Source organism: Beta vulgaris, chromosome 5, assembly GCF_026745355.1.
Source record: "Beta vulgaris subsp. vulgaris cultivar EL10 chromosome 5, EL10.2, whole genome shotgun sequence".
Taxonomy (NCBI): domain Eukaryota; kingdom Viridiplantae; phylum Streptophyta; class Magnoliopsida; order Caryophyllales; family Amaranthaceae; genus Beta; species Beta vulgaris.
The window spans coordinates 45,927,010-45,951,215 of NC_079206.1; the positions used below are offsets into that span (position 1 = coordinate 45,927,010).

The 24,206-nt window shown below is 34.7% G+C and overlaps 2 protein-coding genes across 2 annotated transcripts; one reads left to right on the top strand and one right to left on the bottom strand.

Moving 5' to 3' along the window:
- Positions 1 to 1,750: 1,750 nt before the first annotated feature.
- On the bottom strand, positions 1,751 to 3,519 carry LOC104893526 (uncharacterized). Its single transcript, XM_010679642.1, has 2 exons — positions 2,437 to 3,519; positions 1,751 to 1,945 (listed from the first exon to the last, which is right to left on the bottom strand). The coding sequence occupies exons 1-2, from the start codon at positions 3,517 to 3,519 to the stop codon at positions 1,751 to 1,753; spliced, it is 1,278 nt and encodes a 425-aa protein (XP_010677944.1).
- A 12,564-nt stretch (positions 3,520 to 16,083) lies between these two features.
- On the top strand, positions 16,084 to 18,513 carry LOC104893488 (elongation factor 1-delta). Its single transcript, NM_001303067.1, is given in 7 exon segments — positions 16,084 to 16,130; positions 16,639 to 16,763; positions 16,859 to 16,975; positions 17,074 to 17,161; positions 17,269 to 17,395; positions 17,653 to 17,766; positions 18,081 to 18,513. Coding segments are annotated over 6 exon segments (696 nt in total). The 5' UTR covers positions 16,084 to 16,130; positions 16,639 to 16,677; the 3' UTR covers positions 18,245 to 18,513.
- Positions 18,514 to 24,206: the final 5,693 nt, after the last annotated feature.

The following is a 24,206-nucleotide window of genomic DNA, read 5'->3' on the forward strand; positions in this document are numbered from 1 at the left end:
CAGTTTTGGCCTCAATCTCCAAGGCTCTAGCTGCCTTGCACATTTTAATGACAGCTAAAAGTGCTTCTTACTCCGCTTCGTTGTTTGACGCCTGGAATTCAAATCTGAGTGCGTACTCAAATTTGTCCCCTTCTGGCGATTGAAAAATTATCCCAGCCCCGCAACCATTAGCAGTGGAAGATCCATTAACTATAAGCGTCCAATGTCTTCTGCCCCCCAGTCGGATCTTGGACGGGTTCCATCGTAGGCCGAGTAAGCTCTACAATCAGCTAAGGCTTGTCCTTTGATTGCTTTTCTGGGTTCAAATGCTAGGTCAAACATATTCAGCTCTACTACCCATTTTAGCATTCGACTAGAATCCATTTTATGCAGAACTTATTTTAGGGGATGGTCAGTATAGATAAGTATGCTATGAGCCAGAAAATACGGCCTCAATTTCCTGCTGGCTATGAGAAGAGCTAGGCCAAACTTCTCCACCAATGAGTATCTGCATTCCGCATCTTTTAGTACATGGCTTACGAAGTAGACGGGGACCTGCACCGACTCTCTTTCAGCCAGGAGAACTGCGCTTACTGCTTGAGGTGAGACGGCCAAGTATACAAACAATTTTTCCCCTTTGGCCGGACTGACAAAGCAAGGCAACTGTCGGAGATGCTCCTTTACTTGCTGGAGAGATTGCTCCACCTCTTCCGTCCACTCAAATTTTGCCTTTTTCTTTATCGTTGAGGAAAAATGATGACATTTGTCCCCAGATTTAGAAAGAAAGCGTCCTAGGGCTGCCAAGCACCCGGTCAAACGTTGAACTTCCTTGACTTTGGACGGTGATGTCATGTTTAAAATTGCTTGAATCTTATCAGGGTTTGCTTCAATTCCTCTTTGGTCGACCAAGAATCCGAAGAACGTTCCTGCCACCACTCCGAACACGCATTTTTTAGGATTCAACTTCAGCTTGAATTTTCTAAGTGTTAGAAAGGTTCTCGAAGATCATCAATATGATTCAGCTCCTTCCGGCTTTTGATAATTATATCATCAATATAAGCCTCCATGTTTCGCCCTAGTTGTGGCTGGAAAAATTTGTTTATTAGCCGTTGGAAGGTAGCTGGCGCATTGCGAAGGCCGAATGACATTCTTAGCCACCCATCGAGCCCCTTCTTAGTGATGAATGAGGTCTTATCTTGATCTTCTAGCCACATTGGAATTTGATGGAAACCAGAGTAGGCATCCATGAAACTTAATAGCGCATTCCCACCCGTGGAATCGACTAACCGATCTATCTTAGGCAGAGGAAACTGTCCTTTGGACAAGCCTTAATTAGATCAGTGTAGTCTACACACATTCTCTAGGTTCTGTTTGGCTTAGGGACCATGACCACATTTGCTATCCAGTCCGGATAATAAGTCTCTCGGATGAATATAGACTTCGGGAGCTTCTGCACCTCTTGGTCGATGGCTTGATTTCTGGCCGGAGCCAAGTGTCTCTTCTTCTGCCGAAGTGGCTTTTGATTAGGATCTATGTTCAGCTTGTGAATGGAAACTTCGGGATCAATTCCCGGCATTTCTTCTACGATTTATGCAAAGACGTCTTCAGATTCTTTCAATAGCTTGATCAACTTGTCCTTAAGCTTTAGATCTAGAACAGATCTAACTCTCAGCCGTCCTCTCCAGACGTCCTTCATTTAAACGAATCTCCATTGGTACTTAAATTCTACCGGTTCTGGCCGTTCTAGTCCAATTCCCATGATGGCCATCACCTATTCTGATGAATCTTTTTCTTCTTTGATGGCCATACACTTCCTCTTCTTGCTCGGCAAGAGAATGGACGGTTTGCTCATTTGAGGGGCCTTCGTTTGAGATCTATCCACCACAACCTTTAGATCATCCAGCTGGTCTTTCACAATCTCGGTCGCTTCATTATCTATTGCCTTTGGCTGTTCTGACTTTTCTCCCTTCCATGATGAAGGTTTTAAAGTAGTAAGGTAGCATTCTCTTGCTGCTTGCTGATCTCCATATAGAGATCCAATCTTCCCCCCATCACACTCGAACTTCATTATCATCAAATGAGTAACAATTACTGCTTTGATGTGATTCAAGGTGGGTCTCCAGAGAATGACGTTGTAAGTTGTCAGATCTTGTACCACAAGGAACTTAACAAACAGCGTTCTGGATGCTTCCTTGTCCCCTACCCTAACGGGCAAGATGACAGTTCCCATAGGGTGGATTACTCCTCCTCCAAACCTAATTATGGGATGATGGACTAGGACCAAGTTATTCTCATTAAACTTCAATCTTGATAAACAGTCTGCGCTGATGATATCCGTAGAACTCCCGGTATCAATCAAAATCCTTCTTACTCTCAGATTGGCAATCTTCATCTCCACAACCAAGGGGTCGTCATGAGGGTTCTTAATTTCCCGCGATCCAGCTCACTAATGACTACCTTTGGAAAGGGGTCAGATTTTGCTTGATTGGTAAGCATGATGTAGTCGAGTTCCCTCAAGTAATTTTTATGGCCCCGGTTGGTTGGACCTCCTGTTGCAAAACCTCCAGATATGACGAGCACTACATCCTCATCAGTACTTTCACTTTCTTTTCTCTTGCTCTGACGGTCATCCCTTTTCTGAAACTTTCTTCCCCCTTGGGGTAGGTATGAATTCATCTTCCCTTTGCGAGCCAAGTCTTCCGGGGCTCTCTTCAGATGCTTGCATTCATTTGTTTCATGGCCACAATCTTTATGGAAGTGATAATATTTGCTCTTGTCTCTATTCCGATAGGGAGTTTTTATTTTAGCTGGCGCCTTTAATTCATGCTGATCTTTTATCTCCATAAGAATAGAGTATTGATCTTTACTGAATTCTATAGGTTCCGCCAACGCTGCTGGTTCACTTCTTTTACTTCTTCTGGATGAGGTCGTCATTAAAGTCAATCCCCAACTTTCAGCTTTCTTGAGATTGTTTTTTTTTTGCTGAACTGCTTCTTCAGTCTTTGTTGTTTCTGGATGTTTTGCCTCTGCACATACTTTTGTTGCGTGAATGAATGCTTCAGCCTCCCTGAGGGCTTCGGCAAGAGTGGTGATATTTTTCTTTACCAGATCAAATTTGAAACTTCCTGGCCTCAGACCCCTGATGAAGGCGTCGAAGGCCACTCCTGCATTCAGATCCTGAATCTGCAATGCCTCTAGATTACATTTCTTAACAAAACTTCTTAAAGCCTCATTTGGTCCTTGGATGACCTTCCCTAAATGCATGCTAGTTTTCTGTTCCTGCCGATTTGCTACAAAATGACTAGTGAACATAATACTAAGCTCTGTGAAATTATTCACTGAGTTAGGAGGAAGATTATTGAACCACTTTTGCGCTACCCCTTTCAAAGTAGTTGGAAAATACTTACACCAAGTAGCATTATCGACTGCCTTAACATACATTTGATGCTTGTATGTCGATAAGTGATCGTCTGGATTGGTAGTTCCGTGAAAGGGTCCTATCGTGGGTAGCTTAACTTTTAGGAACGGAGGAGAATCCATAATTCTGGCCGAGAATGGGGTTGGCTAGTTAATCTTGAGTGCCCCTAAAGGTCCCTCAATGGGTATGTGCTTTCGTCGATATTCCTTTAACACAGGATTAGAAGAGGTGTTAGCTAGGCCTCGACGCCTATACATCATAAGTTGCAATACAGTTTTTTCTTGCCTTAGCAGGACAACAGATGGTCCTTGACTCCTTCCTGTCGTTCTGGATGGTAGCCTTAAGGGAGGATCTCTCATATAGGGTGTAGATCCTGAGGCTCAGCGTTGTACGCTTGCTGCCTTCTTTGCCTCTAAGTACTCCCTAGCATCCGTCTCCATCGTATGACCACTGGGAGGTAAGTTGTCCCCCTGGGAGGACCACCAACTTCCAATCCATTTTCCTCCTCTACTCACTAATTGTCGGCTGCTTTCCTCTTGAAACCCGTCTGGAGACTTCCTGCCGGAGAGGCCTACTTGTCCCTGTTCGGCCTTCTTGGGACTGCCCTTTAGGCGGATTTACAGCAGCCAGGTCTAGACTGACCTGGGAAAACAGCATGTTATTCTTGATTTGCTCCTCAACGACAGCAGCCATCCTTGTCTGAAAATCATTCAAAACATTTTCCAGATGAGCAGTTGTCACCGGACGCTCAAGGTTTTCTTAGATGACAGGTTTCTGCTTCGTCCAGAGAGGTTGACAACAACAACAGCAGGAGGCATATCTCTTCCTCTTGGTGGTCGTTCATCGTCCACCGTATCTTCCACTCGAATCTCGAAACTCCTGTTTCTAGCCACATTGGATGAGTGACAATCAGTCATTGTTGCGTCTCCCCACAGACGGCGCCAAATGTTATGTAGTGTTAAACTCGTAAAATAATACTACTATTCCCAACAATAGGTTCTATAATAGGAGACTTGTGCAATAATGCCTCGAGCCAAAACCCGAACCTGAGCTCCGCCTTCGTACCTGCAAAAAGGGACCTACCCTGGAGGTTTGGCTGGTATTTCCCCCTCCGAAGCTTAAGTCAGGTATCAGGGTTAGAAAGGAAACTTTCAGAGAGAGAAAATTTATTGCAGAATAACAATACACTGCTCTGGAAAAAAAAGTACCTTTCCCCTGATTTCAAGGACTATTTATAGTGTCTGAAGTGATTGTTGTACCTTGATGTCACCTAATTTGGGAGCATCTGATTGGCTGAGCAATAGTTTTATGACACGTGGCAATCATTGATTGGAGAGTACACATCATCCATTCTACAAAAATGCTTTTTATAGATGTTGGGCCTAAGTACAGATTGGGCCAAAAGGAGGACTAGTACATCTCTTTTTATTCAGAAAGGTGTACTTTAAGCCATACACCTTTTTCGACCATGTACTTTTCTGCAGCAGCAAAGGGACACGTGTAGGAATAAGATGGAGCCACGTGTCCTATTTATAGCCGTTGATTTTTAGGTTATAACAAATCGCTCATGTGAATCAATAAAATAAAGTTCTCAATTTCATATGGTTGCATCAATCATCCATGCAAACATAATATAATCATCATAATCAACATCCTTCATGTAATAGCATAAAACATGGTAAGTTGTTTCGGTATTGGATTCCCGATAAGGAATCATATCAGGTAAGTAATGAATGTTTATTCAGTATTTGAATATGAATATCGATAAGGAATCATATCAGGTAAGTTATATTGTTGTTGGATTCCCGATAAGGAATCGTATCTTGTTATCGGATTCCCGATAAGGAATCATTATAGTGAAAGTTGTTATGTTATTTATTGCCTGATAAGGGTTTGCGTATAATAATCTAAGAAAATGATTGATAGAGTACGAAAGCATAAGTTTCGATTTCTGATAAGAAATCAATTAAAAGAAATAAATTATATTGCTTATATCAAAGTTGGTAAACTCATATTCCTTATAAGGGATCGTGATATGTTGAAAGATTAACTAATTAGATTTGTGCAAAATATGTATATGTTGTGATTGCTTGAAGTCGCCTTGTTGCATTTGCTGTTATGTGAATAATGGTGTAATATAAAAGGATTAATCGGATAAAGAAATAATAAGTGTGTGGTCAACAGGAGTTGATGTGATGCATGTTGTGATTGTTGTGACTATGTGGATTGTGGAGTCGTTTTCAAGTAAAAGTCACCAAAGCATGTGTTAAGATTATTTACGGGTTTAGTACTCATCTTTGTTGATGTGTGTATGTTATTTTGTTATTTATGTGGCCTGTCACTTGGTGGGTGGCAGCTTCCTAAATGTTTCTAAAGTTCAAGTCGCTACATGTTGGAAGATTACTTGTGTTGTATTATTGTCGAAGTGAGGACACTCGACGTTGTAATAGTTCACAATTAAATTGGTTATAACATAATTCTGTATTTAAGATCGCTAGCTAGTGCTCCTGATTCACTGTTGGTTGATGCTCCGCGAAAGCTTTGAGGTTGTTGAGTTTGGAGTATTTTATAAATTGAAATTGTATAAACAGGTTTAAATTATTTCCCGCCTTAGGGTTGTCCTATTTTCAAAGGAGAAACTCTGTCAAATTTTCTACAGAAATTTATGAGAACAAAGTTTGAGAATCAAGGCCGTGTTGTAAAAGTTAATTTGAATTGTTTAGAATTGGGAATTGAGTTCCACACTCTTTGATGTAGTTCGGTGAGTGTGATGGTAATAGTTCGGGTTATCTCGACTAGAGTCTTTTTCACTGTGCTTAATCCTTTGTAAAGCTAGTCAAGAAAATTCGGGTTGTTACAATATTGGTTAGTCCAAATGACATCATAGTAAGCTCATAACGACCATAACACGTCCTAAACGCAGTCTTAGGTATATCCTTATCAGCTACCATCAACTGGTGATACTCCAAACGCCTTTGAAAACATACTCGCTCCATTCTACTCTTGGAAAAGGATACTTGCCCTTAGTAGTCACATTGTTTAACTCTCTATAGTCGATGCACAACCTCATACTCCTATATTTCTTCTTCACAAACAACATAGGAGCTCCTTAAGGGGACGTACTAGGCCTAATATAAGCCTTATCCAACAGCTCTTGGAATTGCATCTTCAACTCGCTCATCTCAGGAGGTACCAATCTATATGGTGACTTAGAAATAGGTGCAATGTTGGGAACTAAATCTATGATGAACTCAATGGCTCTTTGAGGTGGCATACCAGAAATCTCGCTTGCAAACACATCCATAAACTCATTCACAATTGATACACCTCAATCTTCAATCCAACATCTTTACTTATATCTTGCACACTACAAAAAAACAACTCACATCCTTTCTTCACCGACTTCTTCACTTGCGTTGCAGAAATGACCCCAAAGTTCTTAGGCTTCCCAAAACGTCGATACAAAGTCAACTTCCCCAGAGGGCTTATCAACACTACTTTCGGAGCTTCAGAATCTATTTTGGCCTTATAGAAACCTAACCAATTCATCTCAATAATAACGTCTAGATTTTCGAGATTGAACTCTAACAAATTAGAAGGAAATACACAGTCTCCTATCTTTAGAGGCAAATCTTTAAACAACTTGGTACAACTTATGACTTCTCCAGTAGGTATACTTATATGCAGGTCAATTACCTCAAAATCTACCAACCCCAGACATTTAATAATGGACGATGAAATAAACGAATAAGTCTCCCCAAAATCAAATAACGCTTTAAGGAGAACGGAGTTAATAGAGAAAGTACCAGAAACTACGTCGGCAGATCGTTCAGCTTTATTGCGACTTATCATGAACAGTTTACCCGAAGCCTTATCCAGGTTGTTGTTGCTCTCACTAGCAGGCTTACTGTAGCTTCCTTGGTTGTTTTGTGATCCTATAGGCTTCGAACCTTGATTTCTTGATTGGTTGAACCCAGACCTTCCCTGATTACCACTCCCATTACCATTCGGCTCTTTCCTTTGCTTGGTGAAGCACTCATGCTCTCTACACCCTTTCTTTTGGCAATAGTTATAGGTTACTAAGTCTCCCTTATAGTCTCTACCAGGGTGGTTGTTGCTACACTTCTTACAGTTGTAACTCCTCTTAAACTTGCCCATATTAGTAAAGCTTTAACCATTTCTACCTTGAAAATTCCCATTCCCATTGGTATTCTTCTTAAAGCTCCCCTGATTCCTCCAGCATTGAAATCCTTTCTTTTCTCACCCACTACAATATTCTTCTTGTCACGCATCGACTGAAGACCATAAATATGGGCAGCTCTTCCATAAACAACATCTAAGGATGTGAAAGTCTCACCACCTAACCCCAGTTGGATTTCTTTAGTCAAACCTTACTCAAATCTTTGAGCCTTTAGCTATTCAGTGGCTACTACCTCAGGTGCAAACCTAGACAATGCTATGAACTTGCTATAATACTCATAGATAGTCATGCTCCTCATCCTAAGGTTTATGAACTCTTGAGTCTTTTGTTTCCTCATAAAAGCAGGGTAAAACTTTCCTCTTAAAGCAACAATAAAGGAATCCCAATTATACCCTTCATAGCACTAAGTCTAGTCCCATTCTCTTTCCACCATAAGTCAACCTCATCTTTTAGATATAGTACAGCTTGACCTACTTTCATAGCTCCAGGACAATTTACAGCTCCAAAAATCTTTTCAAACTCCCTAATCCAACTCTATAAGAAGGTAGAGTCAGCTTGCTCCTTAAAGTATGGCGGCTTAATCTTAGCTAATCTTTCAAACATGTCCCCAACAGGATCGAGACGCTCAACTCTTTCTTGAGTTAATTTCTCTAACAATAGGCGAATAGCATAAGTTAAGGCGTTATCGTTGTTTTCCATTCTATTTAACGTAAATCTACCTTGGATTTTGATTCACAACTTACTTGTCATTCTCTATGAAGGCAACAATTGATTTGACCAAACAAGGTCGCATCAAGATACAATGCTCATGAAGTAATAATAGTGCCACAATATAAATCATCACGAATTATATAATCATTCATGAATAGTATTCACATCAATAGTATACATATTTGAGGATAAAATAAAATTCAATCATAGCAATAAAATAAAATATTTCCTATTCGCGTACTAAGATAAAATCTTACTCACTGGAATAACTAAATATTTACCTTTATTCCTCAAAATGATGATACTAACAATCCATAATAACTATAATTTTTCCTTAACAAGGTAAAGGTACTAAAGAAAGAAAATTTAAACCATTATAACTTAACTACTTTTCCAACAATTATTCTTAAAGCATAAATACATAGACTAAGGAGATACATTATCAGCCTCATGTTCCAAGTCTTCATCATCCTCATCCTTATCCTCATCTGCTACAGAGAATTTTGGTTCACAAAAATAAGTCCTCGTAATGGCATAGTAGATATCCTTTCGCGTAATTCCCCGTAAATTTATGAATTTTATAAATATATTTTAATGTATAGATAGGTGTATTTAAATATAATTAGTATTAAAATAATTTATTTCTTTAAAAGGTTGACTATTTAAAAGTCAAAGGAATTATTTTAATGATTTAAAAAAGTTAAAATATTTTATTTAGGCATGCTTTGAAAAATATTTGAAATACTTTTTGGATTTGTAAAAAGAGTCTAAGTGGGATCAAGGAATCCAAACACTATCTAGATTAGGAAAAAGACTCCTAGTTGGGTATGGGGACCCAAACACTAATTACACTCATTATTAAACACTATTTGAGCGCAATTACCTTTTCCTAAGCCCACAAGGGAAATATATATAAACCCCATAAAATCCATATTTTTCCCACACAAGTATTTTCTCTCTCCTCACCCACCAAAAATTTCGACCCTAGCTCATTAATTCTCTCTCTCGATTTTTTTTCTTTATTCTTTCTCACGCAACTCTTTCTTCTTCCACAAGTAATCTCCCTCCTCCTCGTCAACCATCGCGCCTCTCACAGCCGGCTTCCGCCACTACCTGCAACCGACCACTGCCCTCGCCGACGTACTTTTTCTTTCCTCCTTCCTTTGCTTCGGTTTGATTACTTTTCTTCCTCCTCAACTTTCAATTTTAAATTTATATTTTTAAGATTTATTTTAGTTTGATTATGTTTAAAAGTTTAGTTTGATGATTTAATTATGAATCTAAGATTATATAATTTATGTATTGAAAAAATAAAAATTCAGATTTACTTATTATGTTTAGATTGGAATTTTAATTTCCAAAGCATGGATTTTTAGGGTGTTAAAGATTGGAAAATCATAGTAGTATGTTATAATTTATGGAATTGATTATTCTTATAAGTTTAAATCTGTTTAAGCATGTTTAAAAGGAGTTTTAACAGATTATATGTTGCTGGAAATTTAAAAAGGGTATTGTTGTCGGAGTTTTAAGGGTTTAAACATGAGTTTTAAGGATTTTAATGACTAGTATAGTAGTACTAGGAAGTATTAATAATTGAAGTTTTAATGATGGGAAAAAAAAATTAAACACTTTTAAAGAGGGTTTAAAATATTCTAAAGTTGCTAAAAATTATTTGAGTATTTATTCTTGGTTATGTTGATTATTATTAGGCGGAGAATTCGTTGTAGGCGACTTTTAAGGTTGTGAAAGTGGCCACCCAATTTGTTTACACAAGGTACGTACATATCTATGTGTTTATGTGCTTAGTATCATGATTTCAAGGATGAGAATCATGTATAGGAACTATTTTGAGTTCATATAGGAGTTCTATTGTATTGAATTTGCATGTTTTGTGTCGTGGTGTGAAACATGTTGATTTATGAGATTATATTATGTTTATATGGAAGATTGATGCAAGCATTTGGTTGGAAACTTTATTTTATTAATTCACATGGGAATATATATATATATATATCTGTGTGTGTGTGTGTGTGTGTGTGTGTGTGTGTGTGTGTGTGTGTGTTTGTATGTATGTATGTATGTATGTATGTATGTATGTATGTATGTATGTATGTATGTATGTATGTATGTATGTATGTATGTATGTATGTATGTATGTATGTATGTATGTATGTATGTATGTGTATGTATGTATGTATGTATGTATGTATGTATGTATGTATGTATGTATGTATGTATGTATGTATGTATGTATGTATGTATGTATGTATGTATGTATGTATGTATGTATGGATGTTGGTTTGGATCATGATTGAATCATGTTGTTCCCTTTCTATTATTTCACTACTCTATGAGGACCGAAGACCTTATTGGGTAAGTTGATCTTTTTATACATTTGAAAGGTGGTTTAGTTGTTGGCTAGATTCAATAAATAAGGAAGATTGGATCAAAGATTGAATTAATCTTGGGTTGTTTAGTTGTGTGATCACTTATCTAATCCTAAGATAACAATAAAAGTTATGATTGTTTGATTATTGTATTATTTGTATTGCTTGTGAGTCATAACAAGTCATAAATGGTAAATCATGTATATTGAAACATGGATAGCAATAGCTTTAGACTTGTGCACGTCTGAAGTGTTGGACTAGTAGAGAGTTGGAGAACATGGGTAGCTCATGGCTTTCCTGGGATCGGTTTGATCACTGTTCCCCTTTTTATTTCAAAGCTTCCTCGATATCGTAGGTCATTGGAATATGGAGTCGTGCCCGCGTTTTGTTTTTTTAAAGAGAAGGCTGGTTTTTAGTCATACAACTCGTTCCATTGTCTATTCCATTTAACGTAACTGAATTATTGGTCGTGAAGTTTAGTTTATTAAGAGTTATCTGCAAGTTATTATATTATTATTTATTCCTGTTGTTATGTAGTAGTATCATGTTAGGATTACTTATTGACTTATTATGTAATACTCAGCGTTGCTGATTATGTGTTTTTATTTGTGTATGTTGATCATGGCTATGCCTTACTGATCCTGTGATGATCCATTTTGGTGAGCAGTCTCTAGGGATCAATAGTGCATTGTCATCTACAAGTTTGAAGATGATGCATCATTGGGTTCGGGATTGGAGAGCTTGTGTAGTTTAATTATCGTATTTTGCATCTATACATTTCATAGTCGGTTTTGGTTTTGAGTTAACTTTGAATTTGCTGGTTGACTTTGGAGTTGATTTAATTTCAATTCTAAAGTTATTTATTATGTTTTCCGCTGCTAAATTCTGAATAAGTCAATACGTTATCACGGGAGATAATGCTTTGATGATTCTTTAAGTTTTATAATTGAAAAGTATTTTGGAAAAGAGAAAATTATCGGGGTGTTACAAAGTGGTATATGGGAGCTTTAGGTTTTCATTGGCCTTTCGTGCCAACTTTAAAATTTTTAGGCGCCTAACTAGCTAGTTACTTAAAAAGAATTTCTTAGAATTGAGCTCCTACTTATTCATTGTGTTCAAATTACTTTTCAAAACATTTTTCAAGATTTCAAGATTTAAAATATTTATTCCAGTAAAGGGTTCGAATTTCTTATTGTGTTCGAAAATTTCAAACTATATTTTTTAATTTAATTTTTCGTTTCCTTCATAAATTCGAAAAATATATATTTATTTTAATACTTGTATTTTTTTTTTCATCACTTTATTATTTTTTGAGAGATGAGTAGTATAGGAAGGGCATATAGGATAGAAATATTATATATTTGTATTAAATAGTTAGTTCAGCATGATTATAAATTTTATTCCCTGCTAACTATTTATATTTCTATGCTTATGTTGTTGGTTATGCTTACTTACTATTTATTGTTGGGAATATACGTTAAGTGATAGTACCAAATGTTTATAGAAGTATGTTTATTTGTTGCAGACTTTTAGCCATGACTTATAGAGAAGATACTATAGTAAGGAGCTATTACAACCCTATTGTGCTGAGTGATGATGAGAGTGATGAAAATTATGAGTCTGACCGTGATAGCTATATATACTAGCCTAGAGTACATTATGCGTAATGTATTGAGGGCATGCATGTTTGATAGTGATGATGAGGTTCTCCACGAGTTTGATCGTACTAGAGGGCAAATCCGAAAGGAAACCTACAGTGCTACTTGGAGACCTTATTTGAGTGATGTTAATATTTAGAGTTAGAAGAGGATGGACCTCAAACCAAAAGGATTCTAAGATCTACTAGACGTAGGAATTCAGATTATTATTATTCTAGTGAAGACTATGGAGACTTGGAAGATGAAATGTTTACTCCATAAAAGTATAAAGGAAATAAGGATATGAATGATAATGTAACTTCATAATTTATTTATGTTTTAAGGTTAGTAGTTAAATAAGTAGCTAAGCTACAATGGTTTAAATTTCCTTATCTATCACCTTTATATTGTTGAGGATTAAGTTGGTTATTTTGGATTGAAAAAATATTCTTATTTTCATCCGAGGAATAAAAGTTATTATTCAGTTATTTGAGTTGAGTGAGAATATATTTTACTACGCGAAAGGGGAAATATTTTCTTTCATTATTGTGATTGGTTGCATTTGACCCTTATGTAATTATAAATGTGAATATTTATTCATGTGTGAATCTATGATTGTTATGGTTCATAGTGTGTGAACTTAGTATTATAGTAACTCCATGAGTATTATATGTTGATGCGATCTTGTATGGTCAAATCAAGTGTTGCCTTCGTAGAGAATGGCAAGTAAGTTGTGTATCGGAACCTAAAGCAGTTTTACGTTAAATTTTAGGTCGCGCAGTGGAATGGCTAACAATAGTAACGTCTTAGTCTCTGATATTCACCTATTGACAGAGAAATTGACTCAAGAAAGAGTTGAGCGTCCTGTTCCTACTGAGGACATGTTTGAAAGACTAGCCAAATTAAGCCACCATACTTTAAGGGGTAAGATGACCCTACCTTCTTAGAGAATTGGATTAGGGAATTTGAAAATATTTTCAGAGATGTGAACTATCCTGAGGGTATGAAAGTAGGTCAAGTTGTCTGTATCTGAAAAATGAGGCTAACTTAAGGTGGAAAGAAAATGGAAATAGAATTAGTATTGTGGAAGGGTTTAATTGTGAATTCCTTTATTTATACTTTAAGAGGAAAAAAAATTATTGCTTCTATGAGAAAACAGAAGGCTCAGGAGTTCATAAACCTTAGAATGGGGAGCATGACTATCTCTGAGTATTATAGCAAGTTCATAGTATTGTCTAGGTTTGCACCTGAGGTAGTAGCCACTAAAGAGTTAAAGGCTTTGAGATTTGAGCAAGGTTTGACTGAGGAAATTCAATTGGGGTTAGGTGGTGGGACCTTTGTGTCCCTATATGTTGTTTATGGGAGAATCACCCATATTTATTGTAATATCCTAAAAACTTAAGCGTGTTTAAGTAAATAATTGATTATAATGAGTAGTGAAAATATGTTTTATTTTATCTTTTCACTAATTAAGCAATATATAATAAAAACGAATATGAATTATAACATAAAATTTACCAACTTAAAAATGTTAATATCTAAGTGACGATAATTTATATTTTTACGTTCATGAATTAATCAAGAAGGTTAGTTTTTGGTGTTAAATCACTAAAGCATAAAATACCAACATTTCACCAAGGTTTACAAAGCCACGTGAAGCAGAGTGAAAAGTAGAGTAATTTTCTGATTTTTGGTTACAAATTAAAAAGGAAAAATGGGTTAAAGCTTCCATGGTCAACTATTTCATTAGTTTTTCCTTCTTCCTTACTCTTTCATGGGAACTTGGCAAGCATGGCAACACCCTCCATCCTTCTCCTCTGCCAAAAATCTGTCACCAATCCATCTTCTTAGCTTCCTCAAGTCAAAACTGTTTTCCATCCCTCTTAACATTTTTATGTACAAAATCTCTATTTTTTTATTTTAATTACAACCCAAAAATCATGAAAAAATATTTGTTGATCATGAACACTTTAACATATCATTTCATAATACTTTAATACTCCCTCCGTTTCCTAAAGATCTTCCCACTTACTATTCCAACAGATACCAAGGAAAATCAAGTTGTGTGGGGCATGGTGTGAGTAAAGTAGGAGAGAGAAAGGGGTTAAGATAAATAAACAAATAAAAAGGGGTAGTTAAAGTAGGAGAGAGAAAGGGAGTAAAGTTGAATTAATAATGTAATAGTGGACCATATGATAGTGACATGAGAGGGTAAATAGGGAAATTTGTTTTGCCAAATAAGGAATAAAGCAAAAGAGGGAAGATCTTTTGGAAACACCCTTAAACGGAAAGAGGAAAGATCTTTTGGAAACACCCTTAAACGGAAAGAGGGAAGATCTTTAGGAAACGGAGGGAGTATAAAGGAAAAGTTTGATATGATATACAATAATCCTAAGAAAATTATTAAGTAATCTTTAGATTTGAAAACTAAAGCAAAAAACTTTAAATTCATTCACGCATTGGGTGCATAAATTGTTAGTTGTCTTTTAAAGTGCTTGTATTGATTACGAACATAGAAGTATAAGAAGAAGGCTATGTTTAGTTCACCTGAAATTTTCTGATCTCTGATCTGATCTGAACTTATTTTTTCTAATATGATCTGATTTACAATATCTTATCTTTTATAAAATATATTATTACTTTGTAATTTATTATTATGCAATACATTATAAGATCTTATTTATAGTATTACTATTATTATCGTTTTATTTCTATTACAACTTTTACACAACTTTTATTATTAATAATATCATTATTATAATAATAACAACAATAATAATTATAATCATAATAATAATTATTACTAGAAATAATTATATAATCCAAGTTATTAATTTATAAGAGCACTTATACAATATTTCACACTTTCCCTTAAAAAAATGTTTCACATTTTAGAAGTCGACAGACATAACTCTTTTTTTCACAAAATAAAATAAGATATACAAACAACTATTACTTGCGCAAGAAAAAATAGCGTGCAACTTCAAATAGCTAGAGAGGTTTGGAATTCGATAGGAAGATGTATACCGAATTTAAATTTATAATTTGTATCTCGCATTTAGCTTATTTTGAAATGTAATCCGAACTTAGTAGTTTCGTTGTCATCAATTTGAGCTATCATATTTTATATATTTCTTATTTTTGCGTCAATCTTATGTTCTTAACACGTGGCTTTTAATTTTCTATTATTTAATAATAACAAAATAACTTAAAATAATGATAACAATGACATTTATAATGATAACAACAAGATTGATAACAATTACCAATATTAATAATTAATAAGCACAACAACAACAATAATAATCCTTTTGAACAAATGTACTAGTAAATAATAATACTCCATTTGTATTTTTTTTTTTAATCTTTCTCACTTACAATCTTTAACACTATTCACAATTAGAGAGAATCTTATAGATTTTTCTCAATATATAAGAAAAAATATAGTCATGTGGGGGTCTTGTTTGATTTGTCTCATTGAAACTTTATTAATATTCAATTATTATAATTTAGACTAATATGTAATGAAAGATATTTAATAATAATAATGAGTTTTTCAATATAAGGATGATCTAATCTGATCTGAACTTATTTTTTCTGATTTGATCTAATCTAATCTGATCTGAAATAAGCAAAAATAAGGTATAATAATAGTACCAATGCCCTGGCCCAGCACTTTTCGGCCCATTTGCATCAGAAAAACCCTAGAACTTCATATACTCTAAAGTAGTAAACTTTAGAAACCTCTCAGCCTTCTTCACTCATACCGTCAGACGGCATTCTGAAGCTCGCTCCAGGTTTTTTTCCCCCTTTGATAAATCTACTTGTTTTGCCTTTCTTTGTGTTGCGATTTTTAAGATCTACTTCATGTGATTATTCATGCGATTGATTTTATTCAATCTATTGTTATTGTTTGTTTCATGAATTCAACCTCTTTTTTCTCATGTCATGTTATTTCATGTTTTTTAAGGATAAGTTACATGTTCTAAACTTATGATTCGAATTTTTTTGTATAACTTCTTATTTCATGTTTGTTTCTTGTTTGCTTCATCAAATCAAAGTTTTTGAAGTTTTGTTACTGGAAATCTGGAATGTATGGCCTGTTGTTCAATCGCAATCTTATTATCTTTAGATAAGGGTTTTTAGTTTACAGTAGTAGAAATTAGAGAAAGATTTCTTCTTTGAAGTGATTTTCTTCGTCTTCGAAGATTTAATTAGCATCATTAGAATTTTGATTTGTTATTTTATGTTCAAATTTAGTTTACATGCGAAAGTTTATTGTATAATTTTTGTGTTTTGGAACAGAATCTCGATAATTTATCCGAACTTCTAGCTTCTGCTTCAATGGCTGTCACATTCTCCGACTTGAGCTCTCCTGCTGGTTTGGATAGTTTAGATGCCTACCTCCTAAGCAGGAGTTACATTACTGGGTAAATCACTATTTTTATTGCTTAATTTGATCAATCTTTTAATCGGTATATTGTTCTGTTGTTTGATTGTGGTGCTTTTTTGATTGATATACCAGTTACCAAGCTTCCAAGGATGATCTCACTGTGTTTTCTGCTGTACCTAAAGCATCTTTGGCTTCGTATGTCAACGTATCTAGGTGGTACAAACATATCGATGCGCTTTTGAGGATCTCGTAAGATCTTCTCTCTTTGATCATCTTTCAATTGTTTGATTTGATTTGATTTATGGGCATTGCTTGAACAGTAATAATTGTTGTTGTTTTGTGATTAGTGGCGTGTCTGGTGAGGGATCAGGTGTTACTGTTGAAGGTAATGCTCCTGCTTCTGATGTCGCTACACCTCCAGCAGCTGACTCTAAGGTGGTACTTTATGTTCTTGGGTGCTTTCAGTATTTATCTGCAACTGTTAATTCTTTGTCTTGGTTCTGTGATTTGGTTTCTCACTACTGTAATTGAAAATTTGTCAGGCTTCAGCTGCTGATGATGATGACGACGATGATGTTGATCTTTTTGGGGAAGAGACTGAAGAGGAGAAGAAGGCTGCTGAAGAACGAGCGGCTGCTGCTGCTGCTAAGCCTGCTAAGAAGAAAGAATGTGAGTATTTCTGATGTCTCGATTTGTGTAGAACGAATGTGTATACCTGGAAACTCTCAACTTATAACTTATAAACTTGCTATGCAAACACTGCATATCACACTGGCATCTTCCAGAATTGTAGGAAAAGTAATTCCCAAATCATCTCTTTATACATATGTGAATCTTCAAGGTGTTTAATTCATATTTAACTTGTGTTGATTCTGCCCGCAACCTGGGTTTTATTCTAAAGCTGGGTTTGCCTTTGGTTGAAACAGCGGGCAAGTCATCGGTCTTGTTGGATGTGAAGCCATGGGATGATGAAACAGACATGAAGAAGCTTGAGGAAGCTGTCAGAAGTGTTCAACAGGAGGGATTACTTTGGGGAGCATGTATGTTCAGAACTATAACTCAATATATCTTGTTTGGTTTTTTGTTTTCTTTGTTTGGCCAAAAAGAATAGGAATAGAGACTAGAAGGGAGGGGAAAAGAAATGAACTAAAATTTGCAAAGAAAGAATGGGAGTGTTGGAAGCTGGAAAAAATAATAAGAGTTTTTTTCCACCACTTATGTCCTTCCTTTTTCCTCCAATTCCTTTCTACCACCAAACCACTTGTTACTCGTTTCATTGTTTGATCTTAATTGAGTTTTGATCTTTCTTTGCTTTGTTTATCTTAATTGAGTTTGATCTTTCTTTCCTTGACAGCTAAACTTGTTCCAGTTGGATATGGTATCAAGAAACTAACGATCATGATGACCATTGTCGATGATTTGGTGTCTGTCGACAATTTGATTGAAGACTATCTGACAGTCGAGCCAATCAACGAGTATGTCCAGAGTTGTGATATTGTAGCATTCAACAAAATCTGAGAGGCTTGTTGATATGCATCATCTTCAACTAAATTTTTATCCTGTATTTTGTTTGGTCTAATGCTGCGAAATATGGTTTGTGCCTATGTGCTGAGTTGTTTATGTCAAAGAGATTTTATTTCTTTTTGATCGAAGGAGTCGTAATTAAGCATGATATTATGTTCTTTATTGCCTGTGTCCCATATTTTTAATATTAAACCCAAAGCAAAAAGACACCTACTTGAGAGTTTGGGTATTTAAGAATGAGAATTGGTCAGCATAAATGTAAATACTGTTTTTAAAGTCGAGATATGGAAAGAGTACAAGGATATAAGGAGAGCAAATTCTTTTTAGTCAAGATGAGAGTTTGATTTTTTGGGTATTTAAGAATGAGAATTGGTCAGCATTAATGTAAATACTGTTTTTAAAGTCGAGATATGGAAAGAGTACAAGGATATAGGGGAGAGAGCAAATTCTTTTTAGTCAAGATGAGAGTTTGATTTTTTTAGTTTAGGTGACCTTAACACTTCGTTTAAGGTACGGGTTTAAGTATCTCTCGCTCCAAAATTATCGGCCTAACAGTACACCTCTTTCATGAATATGTCATGTCTTACTAAAACAATAAAACTCGCGGTTTTTATTAATGTTTAGAAAATACTAATGTCACCTACATAGCTTTGGGGGTGTTAATTATTTTATAGGGATAGGAAGATAGGTAGCTTTGGGGGTGTTAATTATTTTATAGGGATAGGAAGATAGGGATAAGAGAGAAGGGATGGAAGAAATGTCGGCCCTCTTTACTAAAGAGAGGTTTGGAAAGAAAGTAGAGTTTTAAATTGATCTTGGAGAATTCGACCATATGAATGTTTTATAAAGAGAGGTTTGACATTAGAGATTTGAAAATGAGTGTGTTAAAATATATTTATATCCTGAAGTTCTTGAAATTTTTTTCCTTGCCATTGCATTTGAGTACGATAATGCTTAGGTCTATATTCTTATTGGTTATTTTACATAATAAAGCATAAGTATTAACTAATTTTCCTCGGAAAAAAACTACTAGCTACATTTTTTCGGGAAAAAACTATTAGCTACTTATCAAATGCTTTTATACTAACTAGGGCAATCATCTTACACCTGTCAGCTAATACAATCATCACAATAAACTTATACCTATCAAATATTTGTTGATTACCAAGCACACATACCAAACACGAATGTGTGTTTAAGGAAAATGGGGTGTAAAAAGGGGAATAAGGATAAAAAGTAAAAACTCTCTTATCCCACCCAAATAATAACTATCGGTAATAAAAAGGAAGAAAGGAGGAGAGAATTGAGTTAGTAAGAGCATTATCACTCAAGTACTAAAAAAAACTTCAAAACTTGTCATCTCTTTCTCTCTATTACTTTCTATTTCATTTTCTTAAAATTTGTCATGTTTTATGACTAAATACTATAAATGCTTTATGCTCCTAAGCTGAACAATAATTATATATAATATGAAGAATAAAAAGTTGATTAATTATCTTATTTTAAAAAAAGAATATAGGAAAAATAAAATCTAATAATCCAACCTTTTGATGTTCTTCTTAAAATAGTCATATCTTTTGGTTATTTAAAAATAATTCAACCTCTTAGGATTGTCTTTTCATAATGATCCTTGACCAGTTTGTGACATATGTAACAGGTGATATGTAATATGTGTCACACTCTAATTGGTTCGTCGGTCCTTTCACTTCAAGAAAATCCTCCTTTCTCTCCTCCCCACTAGCCACCACGCCCATTCCACCACCTCCTCTTTCGCCACCACTCTTCCATTCTCTCGCGAATTCTCTCTCTCCTTTCCTTCACCTACGACACCTTTCCACGACTTGCCAGGAAAAATCAGGTCGAAGAGCTATGCAACAAGCATGACTCTGTAAAGAATACCAACCCCCCTCTCTCCTCCTCACCGGCCACCACGACTCATTCCACCGCCGCGGTCGTTCTTCCCTTCTCGCGTGATCCCATCTGTTCAAGGAAGTTTTTTTCGGGTGGTGCACTGATGGTTTTAGATGGGTGTGGGGTTGTTTCAGTGAGGTTGTTTTGCGTAGGTGGGCTGGTGGTTTTGAGTGGGGTTGGTGCTATGGGTGGAGGGGTGGTATTCTGGTGGCCAAGTGGTGGTGGTAGTTAAGGGAAGGAGTAGGAGAGAGAAGCGAGTAGGAGGAGCAAAGAAAGAAAAAAAAAAAATAAAGTTACTCGAAGTTCAGGTGACAATTCAACTAGGACCATTATGAGAAAACACATTTAAAGGTTGGATTATTAAAAAATTAACTCATAGGTGAGATTGTTTTAACAAGACCGCTTAAAGGTTGGATCATTAAAATTCAATCTTTATTTTATTTATAAATAGAGGGAGAAAGAAAAAATATATTTTAAGAGTTTGTCAAATATATCAAAGTGGATGTCAAAATATCATCGAACAATATGACCATTGATAATTCTTTTTACTTTGTTATTTTTCTGAAAGCGAGTTATAAATTACAAATAAAAGCAAGTATGTGCAAAGGACAACATGTCCTTTTCTTATTTGTCGTTGGGATGACTTTGTACTCTCAACTGGTGGGATCCGCAAAATGATTTATTTTCAAAATAGTTCATCATATGACTTATTTTCTTGCTGATGACAAACAATAAATGAGATGAAACTTTCTTTAGGGAGTTTATCATGAGCGTAGTGCACTTGTGTTTATCATGGCCGATGGCTAATTTTCTGATCAAAAAAATTCATGAGTGATAGTGCTCTAAGAGTTTTTTGTGTTGTTTTTTCTACAATAAAAATTTTATTTTAATCTTATTCTCAACCTATACCAAACATGAAAAAACCTTATTTTCTCTGTCCCACCCACTAATTCCCTATCTCTATCCTACACTCTTATTCAAACAAAAAATTATGTTAAGGTCGACATAAGAGTCCTTATTCGTTATATTAACCTAGAGAAATAAAAGAGATCCATTCAAGAACAAGAAAATGACATCGTGATTTAGACTGGATCTCGATGATATGATACATTGTTATATTTACTTTTTGTCTAGTTTCTTATATTTACTTTTTGTCTAGTTTGAAAACTAGTAAGTAAATACAGAGTAATAGTAATTATGTATTGTGAAATAGTTATACATGTGCTGGAGAATATAAAAGGATTTACCATAATCTAGGATATTTACCCGAGCTATTTGCAAATTCAAAAACATGTATTGATATTCTTGCCTAATGATGAAGGGAGTAGAAACAGTAAGGTAAGATAATTGTTCTCCTTTCTTCTCTTCCTCTCCTTATAGTTGTACTAGTGGTATATGCATGCGATGCGTGCCTTAACAACCTTATATAACTATATGTACGAATGAACATGTTTTTTCAATCTAAAATTACTTTAGTAGTAATGTCAATTATTGAGATTCTTTCTAGAAGTTATTATATTTTTAAATTGAATGTGACTGATTTTTAACTGTTCAATAATATCACTGAAAAATTTGGTCGATGATTTAATAATTTCTTGTCAGCGGTTTTACTATAGTTCTTCAATGGTTGTAAATATTCATAAACGATATTGTTCAAACTTTGTAAATACGAAGTATTATGTTGTCAGGATATATCTCTAATTTTTTATATTGAAGATTCTAATTAATTTCCTGAACTAATTGTGTGAATCTGTTTTGTCAAGTTATTAATCGTGATTGCACATTCCATTTTTAGCTTATTCTATATGACAAGTTGTATTGATTCTCGTTTTTTTTTTATAAAAAGAAAACATTGTTTTAAATTATTATAGGTTATTCTAGTCATGTGAAAGGGGACACCATACCTCTTCCCCTAGCTTATATACTAAAGATACTTTCTTAAGGCCCTTTTAGATTGGATATGGACTATCTTTTACCCTTTTCTAGTTTTATTTATATTTTGTTATCTGAATTTGATAAATCTGTTTGTTATGAGTGTAGTTTGTTGTTGTCCATTGTCTCCCTAAATTGGAGTGTGCTTCGTCGGTGTTCGCGAGCCTTCCTGTGGTGGAGTCGTTGTGTTTGTTTATACAGTTGTTTGTTTAACTTTGAAGATTGTCGCAAAATTGGTTTGTCGTTAAAGAATTATGCAAGATCGCATCAGAAAAATATTGTAACACCCCGACAATTCTCTATTTTCCAGAATACCTTTTAATATAAAACCTAGAAAATTATCAAAGCATTATGCCATTATCTCCCGTGTGATGACATATCGGCTTAATCAGAATTTTGCAGCGGGAAATAATAATAATAAAAAACTTTGAAAATAGAACTTAGTCAACCAAAAATCAACTCTGAAATCAAAGTCAAACCAACATAAAAACAAAATTCAACTATGAAAGTAAAAGTCAACTATAATATAATAAAGTTAACACAAACTCTCCATGACTTCCCTGACACATGATGTATCATTTTCAAACCTGTAATGGATGATGCTCTATTGATCCCGAGAGACTGGTCATCAAATAGGTTAATCATAGAATTAATAAGGCATAGTCATGATCAAAACATACACACAAATCATGTAATCAACAAAGATGAGTATTGCATAGTAAATAAATATAAACCTAACATGATACTGATAAACATTAAGCAACGATAAATAATAGTATAATAGCATAACAGACTACTTTTACTGAACTAGACTCCACCATTAATAAGTTAATTAATTTAGATGGAGTAGGCATGTAAAGAGTTGTCCAATCTAAACTAGTTTTTAATTTAGAAGACGAAGTACGAGCGCGACTCCGTATTCCTCTGACCTACGATATCGAGGAACCTTTTAAATAAAAATAGGACGCAATGATCAATCTGATCCCAAGCAAAGCCATGAGATACCACCCATTTACTCCAACTCATACTAGTCCAATACTTCAGACGTGCACAAGTCTAAAGTTATTGTTATTAATAATTTATTTGTATGACTTACAAGTAAGGCAAACAATATAATCATTAAGGATATATAAACTTCCATTTTTATCTTAGCATTAGATATAAATTCCAATACGTTATTTATTTATTGATCCAACTCAACAACAACCAACCTTTCATAGGTGAATAACTAACTTACCAAAGAAGGCCATCAATCCTTGTACAATAATTAAATAATTCAAAGGAAACAACATGATCCAACACCAACATAATTATAAATCTCTCATGTGCATTCATAAAATAAAGTTCCAAAATCTCATATGCTTGCATCAATCATCCATACAAACATAATATGATCGTCATAATCAACATTTTTCACACAACGACATAAAACATGCAAATCAACTGAATATAAATCACATATGAACTCTAATTAGTTTCCTATACATAATACTACATAAATCACATCCTTAGGACATGATACTAATCCAACCAACACATAGGTATGTACGTACCTTGTGTAGACAAAGTTCGAGGCTACTTTAACAAGTTTAAAAGTCGCCTAAAGAGAATTCTCCGCCTACCAATAATCAACATAACCACAAATCAATACTCTATAAATTTGCAGCAATATTAAAATACTTTAAACCCTCTTTAAAAGTGTTTTAAAATTTTTTTCCATCATTAAAACTTCAATTACTAATACCTCCTAATATAGTACAACTATACTAATTATTAAATACCCTTGAAAACTCATACTTTGATCATAAAAACTCCATCATAAGCATAGTAATAAAAATTCCAACAACTTATAATGTATTAAAAACCCTTTAAAATATACTTAAACATAACCAAAATCATAAGACTACTATAATATACTACTATAATTTTCCAAACTCATAAAACACTAAAAATCCATGCTTTGATACTTAAAACTTTAATACAAACATAATAAATAAATATGAAATTTAGTTACTTAATTATATATATTACATAATCTTAAATTTATATTTAAATCATCAAACTATAACTTAAATCACCAAAACATTAAAACAATCCTTAAAAATATAAACTT